This window comes from Capricornis sumatraensis, chromosome 12 (genome assembly GCF_032405125.1).
Source record: "Capricornis sumatraensis isolate serow.1 chromosome 12, serow.2, whole genome shotgun sequence".
In the NCBI taxonomy this organism is placed as follows: Eukaryota; Metazoa; Chordata; class Mammalia; order Artiodactyla; family Bovidae; genus Capricornis; species Capricornis sumatraensis.
This window is the reverse complement of record NC_091080.1, coordinates 41,624,770-41,646,865: the sequence shown is the minus strand read 5'-3', so window position 1 is coordinate 41,646,865 and position 22,096 is coordinate 41,624,770. Positions and strand designations below refer to the sequence as shown.

General features: G+C 36.4%; 1 protein-coding gene and 1 pseudogene across 1 annotated transcript in view; one reads left to right on the top strand and one right to left on the bottom strand.

Annotated features, from left to right (window-relative positions):
* PAN3 (poly(A) specific ribonuclease subunit PAN3) overlaps positions 1-22,096 on the top strand; it is a 122,123-nt gene that overhangs the window by 27,181 nt on the left and 72,846 nt on the right. Inside the window, exon 5 of the mRNA XM_068984341.1 lies at positions 15,663-15,824. Coding sequence (XP_068840442.1) covers positions 15,663-15,824 — 162 coding nt within the window. The remainder of the gene's footprint in view (positions 1-15,662; positions 15,825-22,096) is intronic.
* Positions 1,947-10,425, bottom strand: LOC138089303 (centromere-associated protein E-like; annotated as a pseudogene).

The window sequence follows — 22,096 nt, the reverse complement described above, 5'->3', positions numbered from 1 at the left end:
TTTGGTCATTTTAGGAGTAGCTACAATAATGTTAATATTGTAATGTTAACATTATGTTATACTGTTAAATAATATTATAGAATGTAGAATAAGTTTTTTTGGATTGAGGCAGAATACCATAGTTGAGTACAAGCTCTGCAGCTCGACCTTAGGACCTTATGTTAGTTTTGAGATTATAGGCAAATTATTTTAGCCTCTTCTAAGCCCTCCTTGTCATCTCTGAAGTTGGTATTATAATAGTGCCTATCTCACAGAATTTTGAATATTACATAATATTAATGCTGTGAAGTGCTTACCATAGTGCATTGTGCTTGTCAGATGGTAGTTGTTTTAGTCTTATGCTGCTTACAGTCTTGCAGTTTAGAAACATCTGTTTATCTGTTTCTCAGTGTTGGATTACTTTTGATTAGCTGCTACTTAAAGTTCAGTCATGGTAAAGGGCCTTGCTGAAGATGTTGTGCTTCATTTCAAGATTGAATATAAGTAAGGGGACACATAAATCAAAAGGGAACCTTTTGCTGATAAGCAGATAGGCAGTTTAGCATGATGATTGCTTTTGATAAGAGACTAAAGTTCATATAAAAATTTTTATGGTCATTACAGGTGATAGTTTATTGTAGAAATAACTTATGATTCAAAACAATATTACTCACACTTAAAAATTTTAACAACATTGGCATGGTATTTTATTTCTCTACATCTTGTTTTCTGGTTCTATTCTAAAGCAAAAGAATAAAAGAAGTTGTAGTTTGGTGTTCCAGATCTTTAGAAATTAAATGTGGTCTTAACAACTGATCTCATTTTTGGTGGCATAAAACTACATTGTAACATTGAATTTTAAAAACAGAAGTAATGACTGCTTTTAGGCTTTCTTAAATTTAGGTAAAAAATAATATTTCAGACTTCTTCTCCCAAGATCTTACCCAGTAGAGCTTAAAAAATATGTTTCCATGGTGTGTCTGTGCAACTCCTGCTGTGCTACATTTATATGATTTGGATTACTTTTTACCTAGCAGTGTCCTCTGTTTTCATCTTCTCAACCTGTGTATGATTTCTGTATTGACTGCACAAGTTAAAAGGTCTTTTTCATTTACAGATGTTTACCTGCCCATGAGTCTTTAATAATGACTGACTGTTTTTCCATAGACCCACTTTTTATAGACCTAGTCACCATCCCATCCTATAACTGGCTTCATTTAAACAATGAAAACGGAAGGGACCTAATATATTTCTGTGAAAAGCCTACAGTTACTGATAATGAATGGCAAGACAAAATGCAACATGATCTTTGAGATTGACTTGGTTTTGCTTTTGATTTTTAAATCTTTTATTCATGGAGAAAATTGATTTGAGTCCAGTTTATAATCATTTATAGTTTTAGTTTTACTGTTCTAAATTAATTAGGGGTAGAAGCCTTTAAAGTCCAGGTGTGTTAACACACCTGATTAATAAGTTAAGTAGAAGTAGTTCCCTTTGTCTATATGGAAATTAGCTAATTTTGAATATTCAAATGGTTCTAATCAGTTAGTCTATTTTTTCCCAGTGGGTTTAGATTAACTACTGACGGTTAATGTAAATATAATCATATATTTAGTTCTCATAATAACAAATATGCTAAGCCACCAGGATATTTAATTAATTGAGGGAAGACCTTTGTAGTTAGAGAGGTTTTTTTTTTCCCTTCAATAACTTTATTCTCTATAAAGCATGTAAGCAAATAAAACTGTTCAACTTCTACAGAATTACCACGTTTAAGAAGAAGGTCTATTGCTATCACCATTCTAGACTATGGGAGTTCGTTCCATTCCTTCATCTTCCAGTTGTAGTGGCAGAGTGGAAACTGAACTGAAATTAAGTTGGTTTGTGACATGACTGCAAGGGATAGACACATAAAGATATAAACACAGACACTTCCAAACATGGAATGCTGGGCCACCAGAAAAGTGTCAGAGCAGAGTCCACTGAGTCCTGCACTCAGGCACATCTTTTCCTGACGACATGTGCCAAGGTCCTGGCTGGGGATCCACGGTCTCCGCTTCAGAAATTTGTTCTTTTGTACAGAGGCCTAAACCTGAGTTATCAAAATAGTGAACTGGAGGAGGTACTGGCAAAGACTTTGCATGTGTTAGTTGCTTAGTCATGTTCGACTCTTTGTGACCCCAAGGACTGTAGCCTACCAGGCTCCTCTGTCCATGGGATTCTCCAGGCAAGAATACTGGATTGTGTTGCCATTTCTTTCTCCAGGCAGACATTGATCGGTTATCAAAAAACCAATATTTTGGTGACTCCTTTGGTACAGGATCTTGGACATTCAGTTCCTTGCATTGAGAAGATATACGGTGTCTCTTTTTAGAGAGTGTCCCAGTCACTTTAGGGGACTTTGGAGAATTCTCACAAGTTACTTGTGAACCTCTCTCTTAACTGCTCTCCTTTCATGTCTTGACCTCACTTAACAGTTTATTCTTTTGCTTTACTAGCTGTTCATTTTGCTGCTTTAACTTAGAAACTTCCTTTTCTAGCTGTGTGTATTCACTTTTCAGAATAAGAGCTTTAGTGCTTTGTACAATGCCACTGCTACCTCCACAGGTTAAGGGTTTATTTGAAGACTGAGTATCAGTATGTTCTGATACCATTGAGGTATCTTGGGCCTGTTGATGTCTTCTAAGATTTTTCTCTCCATAGCATTATAAGTTCTTTTGATACTCTGCAGTGGCTTTTGTTGAAGCAATTTCCTTTTCAAACTCCTTGATATTTTTCATCTTCTCCAGGTCTATTTCCACCAGTTTCGTTTTGAGATCTTCAATTTCTTCTTTATAAGGCTTAGCTGTTAAAGCAGCTTTGTCCTGAAGTACTTGGATCTTTTGTTTTTTTCAAGGCATTCATTTGATTCATTAACTTGCCGTTGAAGTTTTGCTATTATGTCATCAGTCATCTCGAGTTCTTTCTGCATCATCGTAATACTTTCTTTAGCTTCCTGGAGTGATGTTTCAGCTCTTGAATCTTCTCTGTGGCTTGCTGTGTAGCTCTTGATGTGACTTGAGGTTGCCTGTCTTGTGTAGTAGGATTAACAAGGGCACCAGAGGTCAGGGAGAGCTTCAAAGTTTGGTAGCTTTTAAATAGTTTTTCATTGTTCTCTTTCATTGATTTCAGATCATGCTCCCATTCTTTGGCTACGGTAGCATTTCTTTCTTTAAACTCTGTTAATTCATTCATTGTAGCAATTATTTTGTTATTCACTTGGCAAATACTATCATTTTCTTTCTGGATGACATTTTTAAACTTTTCTATATCAAAATGAGCATTTCAACCACTCTTCCAAAAACTGAGTCATTTCTTTTCTGTTACTTAGTACTTGCTGAAATTCAGTCTTTATGCTATGGAAATCACTTTCTGAGAAATCCTTGAGAATTTCTTCGATATGTAGATCCACACTCTGGCTCAATTTGAGGTCCCTTGATTCTCCAGGTGATAAGGCCATAATCTTGTTGAAGGTGCTAGATTTCCATTAGCAGTTTATTTTGCTTTTCCACTTCAACAGTAAAAGCCATTTCAAATTTATTGATGGATTCATGTTTTTCTTCGTTTGTCCCTGCAGCATAGTTTAGCACATACTGAAGCTTCATCACGACTCTATGAAATTCCGTGGAACACCTCTGGTTTGCAGTAAGAAGTTTCTGGATTTGTTGGGTTTGTGGATATGGAAGTGAGAAGTTTGCTTTTACTCTAATTGAAAGCTCTTTTTGGGTTTCAGTTTCATTCTTTAAGTCAAGAGACAATCTATTTAAACATTCATAGTGATTATCCATCTCTGAGTATCTCTTCAGAAGCTCGTTTATCCTAAAGCACTTTTCTTCTCAGGCTTCTTGTAAGGTGTTGGTTTCCATCACATAGTAACCTTTTTTCATATTTTACCTCTTCGGGTTCTGTTGATCCTTTTTCTGTAATTCATCTTTTGATTTATTTAAATCCTTTTGAATATTTGAAATCTGAGATATTTTTCTGAAACTCTCTGTGAATTTATCAATAGTTTCTTGGTGTTCTTTCAAATGCATACGAAAAATTCTTAGTTTTTCGTGTTTCCAGTTCTCTAACTATGGTTCCTTGCAGGTCTACCTTGACTAGGTCTTTCTCCAGTTTGAGAGTCTCTTCCACTCTCCTTCAATTCAGTTCAGTTCAGCCGCTCAGTCGTGTCTGACTCTTTGCGACCCCATGAACTGCAGCACGCCAGGCCTCCCTGTCCATCACCAAATCCCGGAGTTCACTCAAACTCAGGTCTATCGAGTCCGTGATGCCATCTAGCCATCTCATCCTCTGCTGTCCCCTTCTCCTCCTGCCCCCAATCCCTCCCAGCCTCAGAATCTTTTCCAATGAGTCAACTCTTCGCATGAGGTGCCCAAAGTACTGGAGTTTCAGCTTTAGCATCATTTCTTTCAAAGAACACCCAGGACTGATCTCCTTTAGAATGGACTGGTTGGATCTCCTTGCAGTCCAAGGGACTCTCATGAGTCTTCTTCAGCACCACAGTTCAAAAGCATCAGTTCTTTGGCGCTCAGCTTTCTTCACAGTCCAACTCTCACATCCATACATGACCACTGGAAAAACCATAGCCTTGACTAGACAGACCTTTGTTGTCAAAGTAATGTCTCTGCTTTTGAATATGCTATCTAGGTTGGTCATAACTTTCCTTCCAAGGAGTAAGTGTCTTTTAATTTCATGGCTGCATCACCATCTGCAGTGATTTTGGAGCCCTCCAAAATAAAGTCTGACACTGTTTCCCCATCTATTTCCCATGAAGTGATGTGACCGGATACCATGATCTTAGTTTTCTGAATGTTGAGCTTTAACCCAACTTTTTCGCTCTCCTCTTTCACTTTCATCAAGAGGCTTTTTAGCTCCTCTTCACTTTCTGCCATAAGGGTGGTGTCATCTGTATATCTGAAGTTATTGATATTTCCCCAGCAATCTTGATTCTAGCTTGTGTTTCTTCCACCCCAGCGTTTCTCATGATGTACTCTGCATAGAAGTTAAATAAGCAGGGTGACAATATACATCCTTGACATACTCCTGTTCCTATTTGGAACCAGTCTGTTGTTCCGTGTCCAGTTCTTACTGTTGCTTCCTGACCTGCATATAGAGGTCATCTCTTTCTTTCATTACAGATTTCATTTCTTCAAGGTTTTCGTGAAGCTTCGGAGCCAAATGTAAGCTCTCCATTTCTATTGTATTCATGGTTAAGCTCTGGGCCGTGAATTCTTTCTTCAGTTGCTCAGTGTCACACAGGTTTTCCTGTGTTTCACTAATTTTTTCTTTTAACTTAAAAAGTCGCTGTTTGTTTGCTTTCAGTTCTTGGACCTTCTCTTGCATTTCAGTTTTCTAAATCCACTTGCATATTTGATATTTCTTCTGTCTTCTCAGAGACAATCCCTCTGAGTTTATCAATAATTTCCTGGTGCTCCTTCAGATGCACCTGAGCTATTCTTAGTTCCTCTTGTTTTTCCAGGTTTTTAGCTTTTGTTTCTCTGAGGCTTTCCCTGAGTTGATCTCACTCCATTTTGAGGGTTCCCTCCATTCTTCTTAGGTCATCTCTTTCCTTAATAACAGATTTTATTTCTCCAACATTTTCATGATGTTTCTGAGTCAGCCTTCTCTGTTTTTGTGCCTTCCAGGACTGAATTCTGGGTCTCTAATTGCTTATTCAGTTGCTCTGTTTGATACATATTGTCCCTGAGATCATTTTTTTACCTTAAGAAGTTGATGTTCTTTCTCCTGAAGTTCTTGAATCTTTGCTTTTAAGGCAGTATTTGTGTTCTCTAAATTCATTTGGTTATTTGATATATCATCTATCTTCTCTGAAACAATTCCTCTGAGTTTATCAATAGTTTCTTGGTGCTCTTTCAGATTCATTTGGGCAGTTCTTAGTTCCTCTCATCTTTCCAAGTCTCTACTTGTTGTTTGTCTTAGGTTTTCCTTGAGCTGGTCTATCTCTACTTTGAGAGTCTCCTCCGTATTCCTAAGGTCATCTCTTTCTTTTGTAACATATCTTATTTCTGTAAGACTTCCATGGAGTCTCTGAGTTAACTTTACGTTTTCCCATTCTGTATTTTGTAGAGTTGACTTTTGGGCCTCAAGTTGCTTCTTTTTTTTTTTTTTTTCAAGTTGCTTCTTCAAGTTTTCCATTACACATATTTTTTCCCGAGTCTCACTGACATCTTTCATCTCAAGACATTGATGTTCTTCTTCCTGAAATTCTTGAATCTTTGCCTGTAAGTCAGCATCTGAATTCCCTAAGACTCTCTGGATATTTGTTCCTTGATCTGTCTTCTCTGAACTATTCCTTGCATTAATGGTTTCTTGGTACTCCTTCAGAAGCATGTAAGTAGCTTTCTGCTTTGATTTTCAGTTCTTCAGCTACAGTTTCTTTAGTGTTTTCTTTGAGTTGGTGTCTTTCCTTTTGAAGGGCCTCCTGTACCCTTTCCAGTTCATCTCTTTCCTTAATTATGGTTTTTACTTCTTGACTTGCCTGAAGTTTTTCAGTCAGCTTGAGCCTCTCGCTTTCTATTCTTTGTAGTGATGAATCTTTGGCTTTGAGCTCTTCCTTTAACTGTTCCAGTTCACTCCTTTTTTCCAGAATCTCACTGATTTTGTTGATGGTAATAAACTGTTTCTCATAAAGCTCTTGCATCTTTTTCTGTAATTCATCATTTGCTGTTTTTAATTCCTGTTGAATGCGTGATATTTTAGTTTTTCTTTCTGATAGATCCACTCTCAGTTTACCAGTAATTTCCTCTTGTTCTTTCAGGTGACAGTGAGCAACTCGTTCCTCTTTGGTTTCTAGTTTTTAGCTGCAGTTTCGCTTGGAGTTGGTTCTTTTCAGATTGAAGAAACTCTTGTAGCCTCTGCAGGTCAGCTCTCTACTTAGCCACAGTTTTCACTTCATCGTGACTTTCTTCAAGTCTTTCAGACAATTCGAACTCTTCCATTTCTAGCTTTAGTAGTGCTGAGTCTTTGACTTTGAATTGCTCCTTCAATTGCTCCATCTCATTAATTATTTTCTTAGTCTCACTGTCTTTTTCTTTCATATTGAAGGACTGTTCTTGTTTGTCTTGAGATGCTTGGATCTTTTCCTTTAGCTTTTCTTGAACTTCTGCTAGTTTTCCACAGGTCCTAGAAAGCTCTTCTTTCTTAATGGTATGGTTCTTTTCTTGTGCAGCAATATCCTGTTGTTTTTTAAGTTCGTTTCCAAGAATTATTAATTCTTCCTGGCTTTCAATGGTCATTTCAACGTTTTCTCTTAGGTCAAGTCTTCAGTTTTTCCTTTTCTGCTGTAATACTCTCTAACATTTGTTGCAGTTCATCTTTCTCTGTTGCTCAGTTAGCTCATTATCCTCAGCATCTACAATCAGAGCTTGGGTTTTTTTGGTTTCCAGATTTTGGCTTTTATCTGTGCCAACCATCTTTTACTGAAATTCATTCCTAGTTTCTCCTAAGTTTTCCTCTATATGCAAATTCTTGCAAGCTTCCTCAGAAATTTTCATTTTTAGAATGTTAATTGTTTCTTGGTATTGTTTTGAAGACTCAGGAGCATTTCGTAGTTGTTCCTGGGTGTCTGTATTCATGTTTATAGTATCCTGAATGTCATTTTTGAGTTGGTCCCTCTCGATTTGTAGGCTCTCTTGGAGTTATTTTTGATCATCTTTTTCTTGGGTTAAGGTTTTTACTTCTACTAAGGTTTGTTGAAGTTTCTCAGTGTTTCTCCTTTTCTACAGTGTGCAGCCTAGAATCTCTACTTTCTAATTGTTCCTTCAGGTCTTCCAGTTCTTTTAATCTTTCTTGATTCTCAGTTGTTTTTTGCTGAAGTTCTTGGGTTTTGTGAGAGAGCTCTGTCTTCAAAGCCTCCAAATCTAAACCAAGTTTCTTGAGCTTCTTTAGAGAGATTTCCTATTTCTTGATTCAGTTTTGCATTCTCTTCAAGGTCCTTCTTATTGTACTTTTGCTCAGATTCAGTATCATGATTTTTAACATCTTGGAATTCCTGAACAGTACTTTCGCAACTCAACTGGGAAGTTAGTAGGTTATTTTTAGTGTTCCCAATTCCTTCAAGTAAACCTTGAATTCTACTTTCCTTATCGACTACTTCGGAAGACAATTTGTCTTTTTCTTACGTTACTTTATAGAGCTCTTCAGATTTATCACGTATCTCTTTCCTTAGCATTTCTATTTCTGAAGGTCAGGATTTCAGTTCTGACAGCAAATTAACTTCATTACGCAAAGCTTTATTTTCTCGACTACTTTATTCAGTTCTTTCTGCAGATGGGTTATTTTTCTTTCCAATTCCATATTAGAGAGTAAATCTTTTGAACTTTGCCATCTATAAGGGAGGTGAGTTTTGTTATTTCACTGAAACCATCTATAAGGGAGGTAAGTTTTGTTATTTCACTAAGAGAAGATTGTAATTCTTTCTCCAGATCAACTGCATTTTCTTTTTCACCTCCAGCTGACTTTGATATAACTGCATATGATTTTCCATCTGCTTGTATGTACTTGAAAATTCTTTTATTTTCTCTTTTAGCTTTAGATTTTCACTTCTAAGGAAGGCTGATTCTCTTTTGGCATTAAGAGCTACAGTTGTGACATCAAGCAGAGTCTGTTTCATTTGTTTTAGATCTTCAGTGTTTTCCAATGAGTATGACAAGTCCATTTTCATACTTTCTGACTTCTGAGAGTCTTTGTATTCCTGTAGCATCTTAATCTGGTCTTCCTTTTCTCTAAGCAGCTCTACTTTTGAACTTAGTTCGTTCTCTTGATCTTTCTCTGCTTTTCTTTCTAGAGCTTCAAATTCATCCAAATCATTCTTTTCTCTTAATTTCAATTTCATTTCTTCATTTTCTGTTGATTGTTCATAGTCTAATACCAGGTCATCATAGTGAGCACAAAGTTAATTTACTTTCTAAGTTTTCTTGACTTAGTAGCTTTGTTGCTGGATTCCATTCTATCTCAGTTAATGTATCAAGTGTTACTGAAAATATCAGACTGAACAGAGAGATTCATCAGTTTCTTCTAAACTTACAGCAGCCTTACGTGTTTTTGTTGTTATGTTCATTGGCATATTAAATTTATTTATGTAGTTTGAGTCCTTCATTTTGTTAATTTTCCCAACGTACTAAGGGACTCTTTGGGTTTTTTTAGCCTTTAGTTCTTGTGATACTAGGGAAGAAGAGGTCACCAGCATCCGTGTTAGGTTTTGAATTTTCTCAATTTGGACTTTTTTGAAGTAGGTCTTTTTCTTCCAAGAGTTGGGCCAGATGGTCTTTTTCCTTTGCCTGGGCTTGAGTCTCTAAAGAAACCTCCTCTAATTTGCTTTTTAAGATCCATTATTTCTTTTCTATATCTTTTCAGGAGAGCTTCATCACTTGATACCTTGTTAACATAAGGAGTATTCTTTACGTGCTGGCAGTGCTGGCAAACTGGAGAGTAATAAGGGTTTCATCAGAAGACACCAGAGTAATCGTGCAGATAACATGTGTTTTTGCATTTCCTCCCAAGGAATTCTGGAGAATTTGTGTTAGTTTGCTATCTTGATAATTTATGAAACCATCAACTTGTCCATTGCTAAGTTTCTTGATCACTTGTCCCAAAATAAATAAGCTTTGATTTATATTATAGCCTTCCTTGAGTTGCAGACCTTCAGCACTTGTTTGAGCAGCCCTTTCAACTGCCTGCAAGATAACCAAATTCAAATGGAACACTTTGACAGATCCTTCAAAATTAGAAGGTTCACCTTTCTCTCTCCTTTCCAAAATCACCCTAAAAATGGTATGAGAACAGACTACTTCTTTGATTCAGTTTTGTAATTCCATAATGCCTGTTCTTTTCTCCTTTTGTGATCCTCTTCAAAGCCATTTCTAATGTATAAACAACTTCTATGAGGTCTGCCACATACACATTCCTGTTGAAGTCTTCCCAAATTATTAACGGCTTCATTTTTTGAGTGTCACAACCTAAGTCTGTAATGGTTTCATTGTATATCTCCATGTAAGACACACTTAAGAGAAATTCCCTACAGGAAACTTCTTAATTTTCTGGAAAATGTCATGAATTGCCCTGAGTGTTACTCCCAAATACTCTTGTGAACCCATCATAATAAATGTTTTTCCTGAAGCTGTCTGCCCATAGGCAAATGTAGTACCATTTTAGCCTTGGATGGCAGAATGTATGATTAACAGCACAATTTTCTTCATACACATTTTTAGTAGTTTCGTTACTATGAAAGACACAATCAAAATTAAAAGATTTACTCCCATCAACTTGATAAATTATATTATTGTCCGTTTTCCAGTAAACTTGAGTATCTTTTCCAAGCGCTTCTTCTCTGCTATTGAGCAGTCGAACCTGCATGCAGACAGCTACGGTTCCTTCTTTAGCCATCCTTCCTGGTTGGATCCCAGGGAATAGAGAAGAGGTTTTAAAAGAGAAATGACAGTTGGTTTTCAAGTAAATACACAGTAAGTTCTAGACCAGAGGTTTCTGTTAGTGGACCTCAGACTCAGGAGTGGCGCGAGGTAGGGTGCTGAGTTGTTACTGCATGCAGAAGTCAGTGAGCTAATGGCTCCTTAAATACTGTCTGAAGGGGGGTGATGTTTCATACACGTGTACTGTTTTCTAAGTGTGCGAACACGTTCTGAGTAATAAAATGTAAATGGTTGAAAAGGGTCATTCATCGTAACTTTAGGTTAAATCATCCTTCACTGTTTGCGAGTATAAATAGTGAAAGCACAGTTATTCTGTTTTGGGATTCTTAAAATTCAGGGCATTGGAAACTTTGTCCTAGGATAGCATTGATTTCTCTTGTTTATCATTATTTAATTTGTTTCTCTAGCAATTAGATGGTGATATATAATATAGATTATGATATATAATAACAATACCTGTAAAGTATCATAGAGATGATGCTGTTTTGCAGTTTTACCTAAAGAATTGTGCTCTGAAAATTGGTCTGTAAACACATTTTCTATACAAGCAGTGGTATTTATAGATTTTTCTTTTGCTAGACTATAAAATTTTTAGGGGGGCGGTTAAGAGATCTTATCATTGCGTTTCTAGGGAGGGCAAAAATATTTATGCTGCAGTGTTACGTGAATGAATGCAAAAAAGGTGTGTGCATTTAAGTTTTTTAAATAAAACAGTTCTAAAAATTAGCTTTTATTGTTGTTTCTTTTTATGTAGTCTGGAGACTTCTTTTATTAGGAATGAGAGTGGACTTCTCTTAGTCTTAAACCACTGGACCAGGACCAGAAGTTTTGAAGGGCTAGGGCTTTGTGGGTTATCAGTAATGGCCTTGAAGGCTCTGAGTATTTAGGGCAAGGTAGGAGTTGGGATGTTAATTAACTACTTGAACTCCTATCTTTTTTTGGGAGGGTGGCCCGAATTTCTTTTTTCCTATGAATTGTTACTTATCCAAATCTTTCCCTGACATTCTCTAGAACGTTATTATTGGAAGGGTGGTCACCACACTAGTAGCAGTATTAGGAGTCCCAGGAGCTTTTTAGAAATGCACAGTCTCACGCTTCACTCCAGGCCTTCTGAGTTAGAATCTTCATTCTAACATGATCCCCAGAATATTCCTTCCCTGGTGGCTCAGCTGGTAAAGAATACACCTGCAATGCAGGAGGCCTGGGTTCCACCCCTGGGTTGGGAAGATCCCCTGGAGAAGGGAATAGCTACCCAGTCCATTCTGGCCTGGAGCATTCCATGAACCGTATAGTCCAATAGATCACAAAGAGTAGGACACGACTGAGTGACTTTCACTTTCAGAATGTTCTGTATGTTCATGACAGTTGAGGAGTGCTAGTCTGGAATACATTCTCCAACTTTTTCTTCTTGAAAACTTTTGTTCAAGCCCTAAGTTATTTTTTAAATGCCCAATAAAAAAGGGTAAAACTATTTTCAACTATCTTATTGTGCTGTTTATTCAGATTTTGTGAAGAATGATAAAATCAGTCACTTGTAGTGAATCTTGAGACTTAAAGGTAAAAATTGTATGTATTAGAGAAAGAGACAAGGTGTATGTTCTACAGGATATTTTATTGTAGGAACAAAAAGAGATTGTCTCTTTGCTACCCCGTGGACTGAAGTCCGCCATGCTCCTCTGTCCATGGGGATTCTCCAGGCAAGAATACTGGAATGGGTAGCCTTTCCCTTCTCCAAGTGTTGACCTACTAGGAGGTAAAGCAGAAAAGCTGGTTACTTAACAATAGCACATGACATTTCAGAGTGCTTCCCTTTCACAGTAACTAGCAGACTGGACTGGCAGGAGGCTGTCAAGAGTGGAGATCAACCAGGAAGCATACCTTTTTATTTGACCATCACGTTCTCAAGATTGGTTTCGGAAAGGATTGCTGGAACCTAAGGGAAAGAGAAGGGGAGTTGTGCTTCTGTTTGCTCTGTGGGAGGGGTTTGGATCTTGTAGGACACTTAAGGGGCAAAATAATGTTTCCCATAAAATTGTGTTTGGCCTTTATTTCCTCATCTTCCATTAGTCTTCTCTATTTCCCGTAGCCCCTTAACTTTCATATAATCCCGATAGTTGCTTTTAAGCTAGCAGCCCTTTCCCCAGCCAGGCCTTCACCTCTGTTTCCGTTGCAGTTTCCTTTAGCTCCTGTCCTTTACCTACATCAGTGGTCCTCAGATGTGGACAGTTTTGTGTCCCTGCTCCTGTGGAACATCTGAGATATTTTTGGTCACGACTGGGGCTAGATGCTGGTAAAAGGCCTACAGTGGTCCAGGACAGCCCTCCCCAGCAGAGAATTACCCAAAGTCTGTATTGCTGAGTTTGGGAAACCCTAACCTGGATTATAGCCAGAGTCCATGAATTTGTCTATGCCTTTTTAATTCTTACTCACAAGCTTTCAAGAGTTCCCCCATGGAATGAAGTCCAAACTCCTTGGCAAGTGATACAAAACAATTCATGATTGTTTTAAAAATTGCTTTCAAGCCTCATCTTTTGCTCTCAGGTTGGCCCTCTATTAATGATAGGTTGAAAACTTGTAGTTTTCCCTTAATTAACAACACAGTTCCTATATGCTTCCTCAAGTGCATTTTTCCTGGCCTATAATACATCTTTTCCCCTAGCTCACTCTGTTTTTTTTGTTTTGTTTTGTTTTTTTCCTATTTAGACACACTCCTCCTTCAACACTGCTCAGGCATTCATCCTTTCTGTGAAGGCTTCTTTGTCTCTCTTCTTTTGGTACCTTGATTACATGCGCATTTTTTATATCACAGTGAGTGTTCAGTTTGCACAATTTTGTTACCTACTAGGTTATGTCCTCTTTTGGAGGGAAAGGTGTGTGTTTTAGTCATCGTTGTATTCCAAGTACTTGGAATAGTTCTTGATACAAAGTAGGCTCTCACATGCTTTGTTGAAAATACATTTTCCTTCAAGGGGTAAATAATAGTTCAGATACTTTGGAAGTAGATGGGACTTTACCATAATTTATGTTATCTGTGATGGGACTTCTATCTGTAATTTTACTGCTTTTGTATTGTGTTTCTTGACTTTGTGCTTTGTATTGCTGCCATCTCTTTCGGGTGTCCTTTGTCTTTTGTTGCTTATAATGGTATTTAAATGGTATCAGTACCCTAAACCTTTTCATTCAGTATCACATGGAAAGTTTACTTTTGGATTAGACTTTGTATGTGAAGTCACTCAGTTGAGTCCAACTCTTTGCGACTCCATGGACTGTAGCCCACCAGGCTCCTCCATCCATGGGATTCTTCAGGCGAGAATACTGGAGTGGGTTGCCATTTTCTTCTCCAGGGGATTTTCCTGACCCAGGGATTGAACCCGGGTCTGCCAAATGCATTAGGGGCAGCAGACACTTTAACTTCTGAGCCACCAGGGAAGCCCTTTAATCCCTGGCTATTTATGGAAGAACTTAAATCTGTAATGACACAAGTTTGGTGATCTCTTCTACCTAAGAGAAAAGGCCTTGGGCTAATTAAAAGTTTTGGGCGTGATGGGATGGAGGGAGAGGAATAATGAATTCCTCTTTGGAAAAATAAACATATGAGAGCTGTTGGGGAGGGAGAATCATACATGGGATTCATTTAAACCTTTTTTCTATGTTGCTTAATGAACTACCATAAGAGTAAATTTCACTAAAGTAGTAACTGGGTCAAAAACAAGTCTGGATTTATGAAGGATCTAAATAACAAAAGAACATATAAAGCAATAATTCTCTTGCTTTCAAATGTGTGAATGGAATTTGGGTGTCCTTATATAGATTCTGCTTGACAGGTTGTGATTTTGTTTAAATAAATATTCTTTGATGTGTTGAACTTTTTTGATCAGATAGTTTTTAACCTAGACAATTTCTAAAATACAAATTTTAAATTAGTGGCTTAATTTAGAAGGCTTAATTAAGGCTGTATTATTTTTGCTGTATATCAAAGCCTTATTTGTTGTGAGCGATGTTATTAGAAATAACTTGCTTTAAAATTCTTTCATTTGTAATTTGGTTCTGAAGAGTATATTTCTATTCTCATTCACAAAAGTTGCTTGTGATGTCAACACAGAGAGTAATTGAATTGGCTCAAGATTGCACAGAGGTGGAAATATTGTGGCTTTGTGAAACTTTACCCACTGCTGTAATTATTGGGTAGATGGGTAGTCTAGTTGGTTTTCTAAGTTTAATTTTTGAAGAAAATTAATTTTAACTATTTACTTCTGCAGTCTTGAGACAGAACAATGAGTAAAGACAGATTTTAAGTTTTAAATTAGATACCTTCCCATGAATATATATCAGTATTCCTTAAAGGAAAAAAATGGCAGTTTCTCTTTAAGATGCAATTTAGTATAGATTTGCTATAATTAAGAGAAGGAAGATGGTGGAAACTGTCATTAACTATATAAAAGCCCTGCCAACCACTATTAAAATTATTTACTACCTTTATTATAATATTATCCAGTGACTCTTGCTCTTATTAGACAGTTTATTTAGTATCAATCTGTTCAAATTACTGAGATTTTAAGACCAATGAAATTTGTGTATTTTTTTTAAAGTCTGAGATTATTTCTTTTGATTGAGTACAAGTTGAAGAATGCCTTATAATAGATCAATTGGTACTCTGCCCTAGTTTTACTTTTAAAAATTAAAAAAAAAAAAAAAGTCCATTCCTTAGAAATTAGCTGCTGCTTTTAAGTGAGTAATTCTCAGTAGGAAATAAGGTAGTGAGATGGGGAGCAGAAAAAGATACAGCATGAAGAATTTTGTTAACTGTATTTTGTGTCCTTGAAGCCATTTCTTCATATTGCATTGAGCATAGGTAAGTGCCAGTGGAAAAAATTTGGAAAGCATTTACTTTGCTGTTAAGTTAACTTCTGTTCATTAAAGTCTTAATAAAGTCAGATTATAATGGATTTCACTAAAACATCTGTTGTTTTCTGTAATATTGTTGTTAGGACTGTGGGTTCTTTTGGAGATGTGTGTGTTCTGGGGTGGGGATGGGGAATGGTGGGTGGGGATAAGGACATTAGAGGGAGTGTCTCAGAAATTGTACTTGTTTCCTAGTCCACCATTCCTGATACCTTCTGTGTGTTAGTTACTAGCTTAGATTAGTGTGGGGGTTGTTAGGAGTGGCCTGGTTTCTTTCCTTCTTTTTCCTAGCCAAGGAAGTATCGCCTGGGGATGCTGGAGGAGAGGCTAGTTCCGATGGGATCAAAGGCACGAAAAGCAAAGAACCCTATTGGCTGCCTTGCTGACAGGTGTAAATCAGGAGTACCCATCAATATGGTTTGGTGGAACAGAGTCACAGAAAACAATTTACAGGTAAACATACTTCTTTTAGACATTTTTGAAAGTGAATATTTTGGCTGCTTTCTGTGTCTGTGTGGGGTGGTGGGTATAGGTTTTTTTTTTTTGATTGAAATAAAATTAGTGGCCCATTAACTATAATTTTGTTTTGTGGCATTTTTGCACTTTCTCTGCTTTTATGTTCCTATTTTTTCATTAAATTTAGTTTTTCCTGTTGGATTTTGTTAACAATGCAGTTTATTTTTAATATACAAAGTTGTTCAGGGTACTACATTAAAAAGTCATATTATAAAACTGATTACAGAAAACCTCATTTATTTGGAATCTAAATAACAGAAAGCTCTATGTATTATCTTTTTGTACATTTTTAACTAGATTAAAAATTGTGTCTACACAAGCTTGTCAAGTGTTGGCTCTGAAACCAACTTCAATAGTATTTGTCATAGATGCATTTCAGTCTTTGCATCTTCTGTGCTAATGAAAATGAATTTTTATAACTCACAGGCTAGCTTTCGTATGAGTGAATCTGAAGTACCCACTGAATAGCTTGGATCATATTCCATTTTAATTTGGATTATAATGATTATAGCCTCATTTAAAGACATTGATAATTGTATAAAATGGATAGCTCTACTAATCAAAGTTTCAGTTTGGCTGGAAGTAGAATATCTTTCATCCGAAACTCCCTGAGTAAATGTATTATTTTTAATATATTGCTAGCCAAAAGTCTGTAACTCCAGATATGCACATCACACTCAGAAAGGATATTACAAAGTTAACAACTTGGTTTTATTTCTGTCACCAGCTTTATATTATGAGGTTTCACAGGACTTTGGTCTGTTTAATGTTAATACCATATCAGTATCTGTATTGCCTTGGGCACAGAAATAAAAGTTATCCTGAAAATACTGCACATGCCACTGATACTTTGGTAGTGTTTTTTCTAAATATAAGGAAAAATAGGAAAGTGGCAGGGGGGTCCACATAATCAAATACTTAAAATCCTCAGTGGAAAGTTTGGGATATGTCAATTGTGAATAAGAATATAGTTTACTGAGTTTTTGTTTTTGAGGTGAGGAGAGAGATTTGACGTGGTTAGTGTTAGAATTATTCTTCAGTTTTAAAAAGAAAGCCTGAAAATAAATTGGGTCCCAATTTATGTTGGTTTCAGGGGACACATGGATAATGCAGAGGCACGGTCACTTGACTGTCTCACTTGCCCATGGCTGTCCTTACCCCTTATCTCAGTGGTAGTTTTGAGGTACCTCTTTTTAGCATAGCTTGAAAAATCATTAGGTTAGTATAAGAATATGTGCTAGAATTATGCTTTATTTTTAATTTAAAAAGCTAGTAATAGATTTTGGAGAAGGAAATGGCAACCCACTCCAGTATTCTTGCTTGGAGAATCACATGGACAGAGGAGCCTGGTGGGCAACACCCCATGGGGTTGCAAAGAGTCAGACATGACTGAGCAACTAACACACAGTTACAGATTTGCATTCAGTGTGTTAAAGACTGAATTGATGTTATCTGAATCTAATACTTCAAATACTAATAGTACTTTGTGCTTCAAATAGTTAAAATAGTTTTTTCTTTTCTTTTTTTTCCACTTTTAAGGGACATAAGGAATGCTATATTAGCTTAGTCTGATGTTGGAGGGACAGTGGTACCTTACAGTATTAGTCACGTGGTGTCCATTACTGTCTTTGTGCATTCCTAGATTGGGTACCTGGTACTGTTTATTCAGAGCAGAGAGTATGTCAGTGAAGTTTTCTTCTCCATTGGAGTGTTTATCTTTTTTGTTCTATAGGAAAAGTAGCTTAAATCAGTTCTATGTGGATTCTTTTTAATTTTGTATGTTTGTTTACTTTTAGGTAGTTTAGATTTTTCACATATAAAAATCTTTAAAGTATAGATATATTCATCTTCCCTGTTTCATTTGTTTCCTTTCTTTCAAAGTTTAAGTCTTCCAATCCTAAGGTCAGAAAAATATTTATCTGTATTTTATTTTAGTATTATAGTTGTGTTTCTTAAATGGTTACCTTGTGCCAGACACTGCACTAAGCTCCTTACGTATTTTGTCTCTTTTGGTCTCTTATTAGACAGTTGTTACTGTTAAGAAACATTTTTAGAGAAGCTAAGTAATATTAAGGTTAAACTATGGTCAGTGGAGAAGCAGAAGTTTGAAGCCGTGTGTGTCAGGCTTCAGAATCTTCTCACATTTGTGTACCATAGTTCTAGCTCTACTGCGTGTAGGCACGGAATGTAGCTCATGTGTGACTCTCCCGTATTTGTAAGGTCGGTCTTTTTTCCCCTCATGATTCATCTTCTTTTTTCTCGGTGACAGTTCACCTCACTGCCTTTCTGTCTGGAACTTTAGATATTTCTTTACATTGATTTCTTAATCTTGACCCAACATCTTTTTGGAAGACAAATTTTGGAAAAAGAAGTTTTTTTTACTTCTGAAAACAAAACAAAAAACCAAACCAAACAAAAACCTAAAATGACAACAAAAACTTCCTCTGAAAGTTTCTACCTGAATCATTCATAATTGCATTTGTTCTCCAGTGCAAGTCCTGTGATTTTCCAGCCTTTTGCTACTTATATCTTTTATTTTCTACCAGGAATCTTGTGATATGAAAGACTCTACTGAACACACGACATTTGTGAAACAGTGATTCTTCTAAAATACAGATTATACTAACTAGGGGATCAAAGAAACTGAAAATTTCTTATACTGTGGAGGTAGCTAATAGGTAGCTATGATGGAGGCTATATTTATTTTTCACATTGCTGTTTGAAATATTGACAATATCTATCTGATCTCCACTACTGCTTCTGTGGAGTTGAAATAGTCTAGTCTTTTCTCTGATTTCTTTAAAACCCATTTATTCCTTCTGTGCTTGTAGTTTGGTGTGATCAAAATTTTGCCATAAAGTTTTATATGTGTAGAAGAGGAAAATACTCTGTTGTAGGCGGGCCAAATCTACAGTGACAGAGAGATACACATCTACATGCAAAGATACCAGAAAGCATCAAGACACCCTCAGAGTTTCAGAGGTCTCCTTAATCATCACACCCAGCGGTCTCACCCGGTACTTTGTACTGCAGGCCACCTTTTCATTTCAACCTCTTTCCCTTGTGCACATTTGACTCTCTTTCATCCCTGCTCCTTATGAGCTCCTGTTCTCGGCTCATTTGTTCTTTGCTCTGCCCTGTATGTCTAAGATTCTTAAATTTTTATTTGTATTATAACTGGACTTCTCGGTTCAAGACCCACATCTTGGTGCCTTCTGGTGTCTTTGCATATAGAGGTGTACCCCTCTGTCACTGCAGATTTGGCCTGCCTAAAACCGAGTGTGTTTTTTTCTTCTTCACATATGCTGCTGCTTTATATTCTCTCTATATTCCTTCTTGAGTCAGTGACTTTATCATCATCCCAGTCATTGAGAGTACATAGCTTCATTTCTACCCTGTCATTTCCCATTTCTATCATTTATTATAAGGAGACTCCTGAGGTTTGACTACCCAGTAATAGAAAGATGATACATTGGACAATTTACATTTGCCATCATATTAAGGCTTTACCACAATAATGACATATTATCCCCCATTAAAAAAATATGTAAATTGCAATTTAGAAAAGGCTTATTGTTTTTATTGGAAGTGATAAAGCTGGGATTCTCGCCCAGATCTATTAAATTTTAAGTCTTGTTATTTTCCTGCTATGTTGTCTGCCTGTAATCCCCATTCCTTGAAGTTCCACAGTATCTTTTTCTTCCTTGCCTTTTTTTTTTTTTTAACTTTAACACAGCTAACATAGCTTAATACCCTAAGTGTATTTTCTGGATAATTTTTTAAAATCCCTTCAGGATCTATTCTGTCTTTCTAGGGCTATCACTCTTTACTGTCCACATACACTAAAATTCTAATCATATGAAATCTTTCATACCTCATATAATACAAAATATACAGCCAGTTCTCAGTTCCTTTTTATCTCTGTATTGCCGTTAGTTGAGCCTAAAAAAACTTTCCTCCCTTTTCCTTTGAGAGTATCTCAAATGCTACCTTTTTTGTAAATACTTGCTCAAACACGTTAAAAAATTTTTTTTCTAACTGTTCTCACAGTACTTCATGTTATTTAACTGCTGTTTCATTCTGTTTTAAACTTCTTCACCTGTTTGTCTTTTCCAACTGAATTATGTGTGATTAGGCATATGTTTATTTTTGTACCCTTAAGGTATTCTGCTTGTTTCTAAATGTCACATTTAATTTTCCTTTCTTAGGCAATATGTGACATTTGTAGTAGTTTGAGAATTTTATGTATTTTTAAAAATTGATCATAGGTTGTCTGGGATTTATAGCCACCATATGTTAATATTCAATTTAATTATCATAATTGATTTAAAACATAGGGTGGTGATTTCTTTTACTATCTTAAAGGATCTTTTTTTTTAATTAAAAATTTAACATTATTGGTATATTCATGATATTTTTCAGTCTTCCAACCTGGTAGTAGTCTTACTTCTTGACAGTGTTGTTAAGTGACAAAGCTCTGTTTTGTGTTTTTCTTATGGCCTCAGCTTGAATACCAAACAGGTGTTATAGATGGAGGGTCACCCGAGACTCGGCATCAGCAGTTGTTTATTTCACTGAAGTGCAAGTTCACTGTCATCTTTCCTTAGTCTCTGTCCAGGGTGATTGCCCATTCCTCTGCCTGACCAGTCTGTATGTGAAATCGAGATTTTTTTCATTTGCACTATGATTACACAGTTCAAAGGCCATTGTTCAGGATTGAAATATTTTATCACTTACCTTATAGAATTGTTGTGAGGATTCAAATTTCTGTTTGAATCTATTGTTTGTATACTAGATATTAAATAAGTGTTCATTCCTCCAGTTTGACCTCATCACTCTAAATTTGGTGTTTGTTTCTATTTATTTATGGTGGTATTTGTCATTTATATTCAGATGTGCATGGCCTTATGGTACATATGGAAAGAGGGTGTGACATTGTGTCTTTTAGGAGCTCTCATTTTGATGCTGATACACTTGAATAGTTAAAGTAATTCCTTTAAAAATGCTTTTTTGAAGGGTAACAGTGTGTTCAGCCTTTATGTTATTAGATGTCAACTTGAATGAAAGGATGGGAAAGGCGTGATTTTATCAACTTCTCAGGGTATTGCATGCTAAGATTTACCTTAAAGTAATGATGTGTTACATAAAGTCATAATCATTTTGTCTTTGACTTTTGGAAATAGTGGAGTTATGAATCAAAGATTATTAATATTGTTATTTTAACTTTACCCCTGAAGTGATGGAAATGAATGAAAACTGTGGGACTGTTGGGTGTATTAGTAGATTCATACTTGTCAGTGTTTATTTTGATGGTGTTTTTCCCCTTGTGGTCAGATTGAATGGTATTTATTTCTTGTATTTAGTTTGTAAGAATGCTCACATTAAAATCTCTTGGCCCTGAAGTTCTATTGTGAATTCTAGTTGCTTGTTACTGATGCTTTTACAACCCAGAGAGGTTTGGTAACTCACTGCATGTGCTTCAATCTTTAGTTACCTAGTTTGATGTTATTTCAGGAGATTTCTAGTCTCATGCCCAGAAAATGGGATTCTTTGGGCTTTAGATGGAGTGGATTGGAATTTATAAGAGTGAGGCTTCAGTCTATCTAATCAGGATTCCTCAGGACTTTGAAAAGTTATAGAACTGTGGGACAGCTGAAATGACATGACTGTATATGTTCTGCTTTCTGACCCATAGCCCATCCCAGATCCTCTTCTTTTTTCCTCCTCTTCTCTTCAGCTGCTATTCTAAACCTTTATCATTCACCTCACACCCATTCATCCTCTCTATCACTTTCGAATAAATGACTTGTGTTCTTCAGAGAAGGGAAAAAAGAGGTCATTGAGAGTGAATTGCTTCGTATGTTGGCTTTCTACCTACGGAAAACACTTTCACTTATACCCTTTCTTACAATTTTTCCTTTTGTTATAGAGAAACAAGTGTTCCTTGACTGTATCCTTCAGAAACTGTCTTTAGCCCCCTTAGCAATTTATTTCATTATTTATCCCTGTTCAGTTTTAGACAGTGATTTCTTGACATTGATTTTTTCCCAGCTTGGTCTTCCAGGACCAAGGAATGCTACATGAGGAAATACTCTGTTGTCAGTACGTTTGGGAAACTGTGTGATAGAGTTTGAGAGCTGCTGCTGCTGCTAAGTCGCTTCAGTTGTGTCCGACTCTGTGTGACCCTATAGACGGCAGCCCACCAGGCT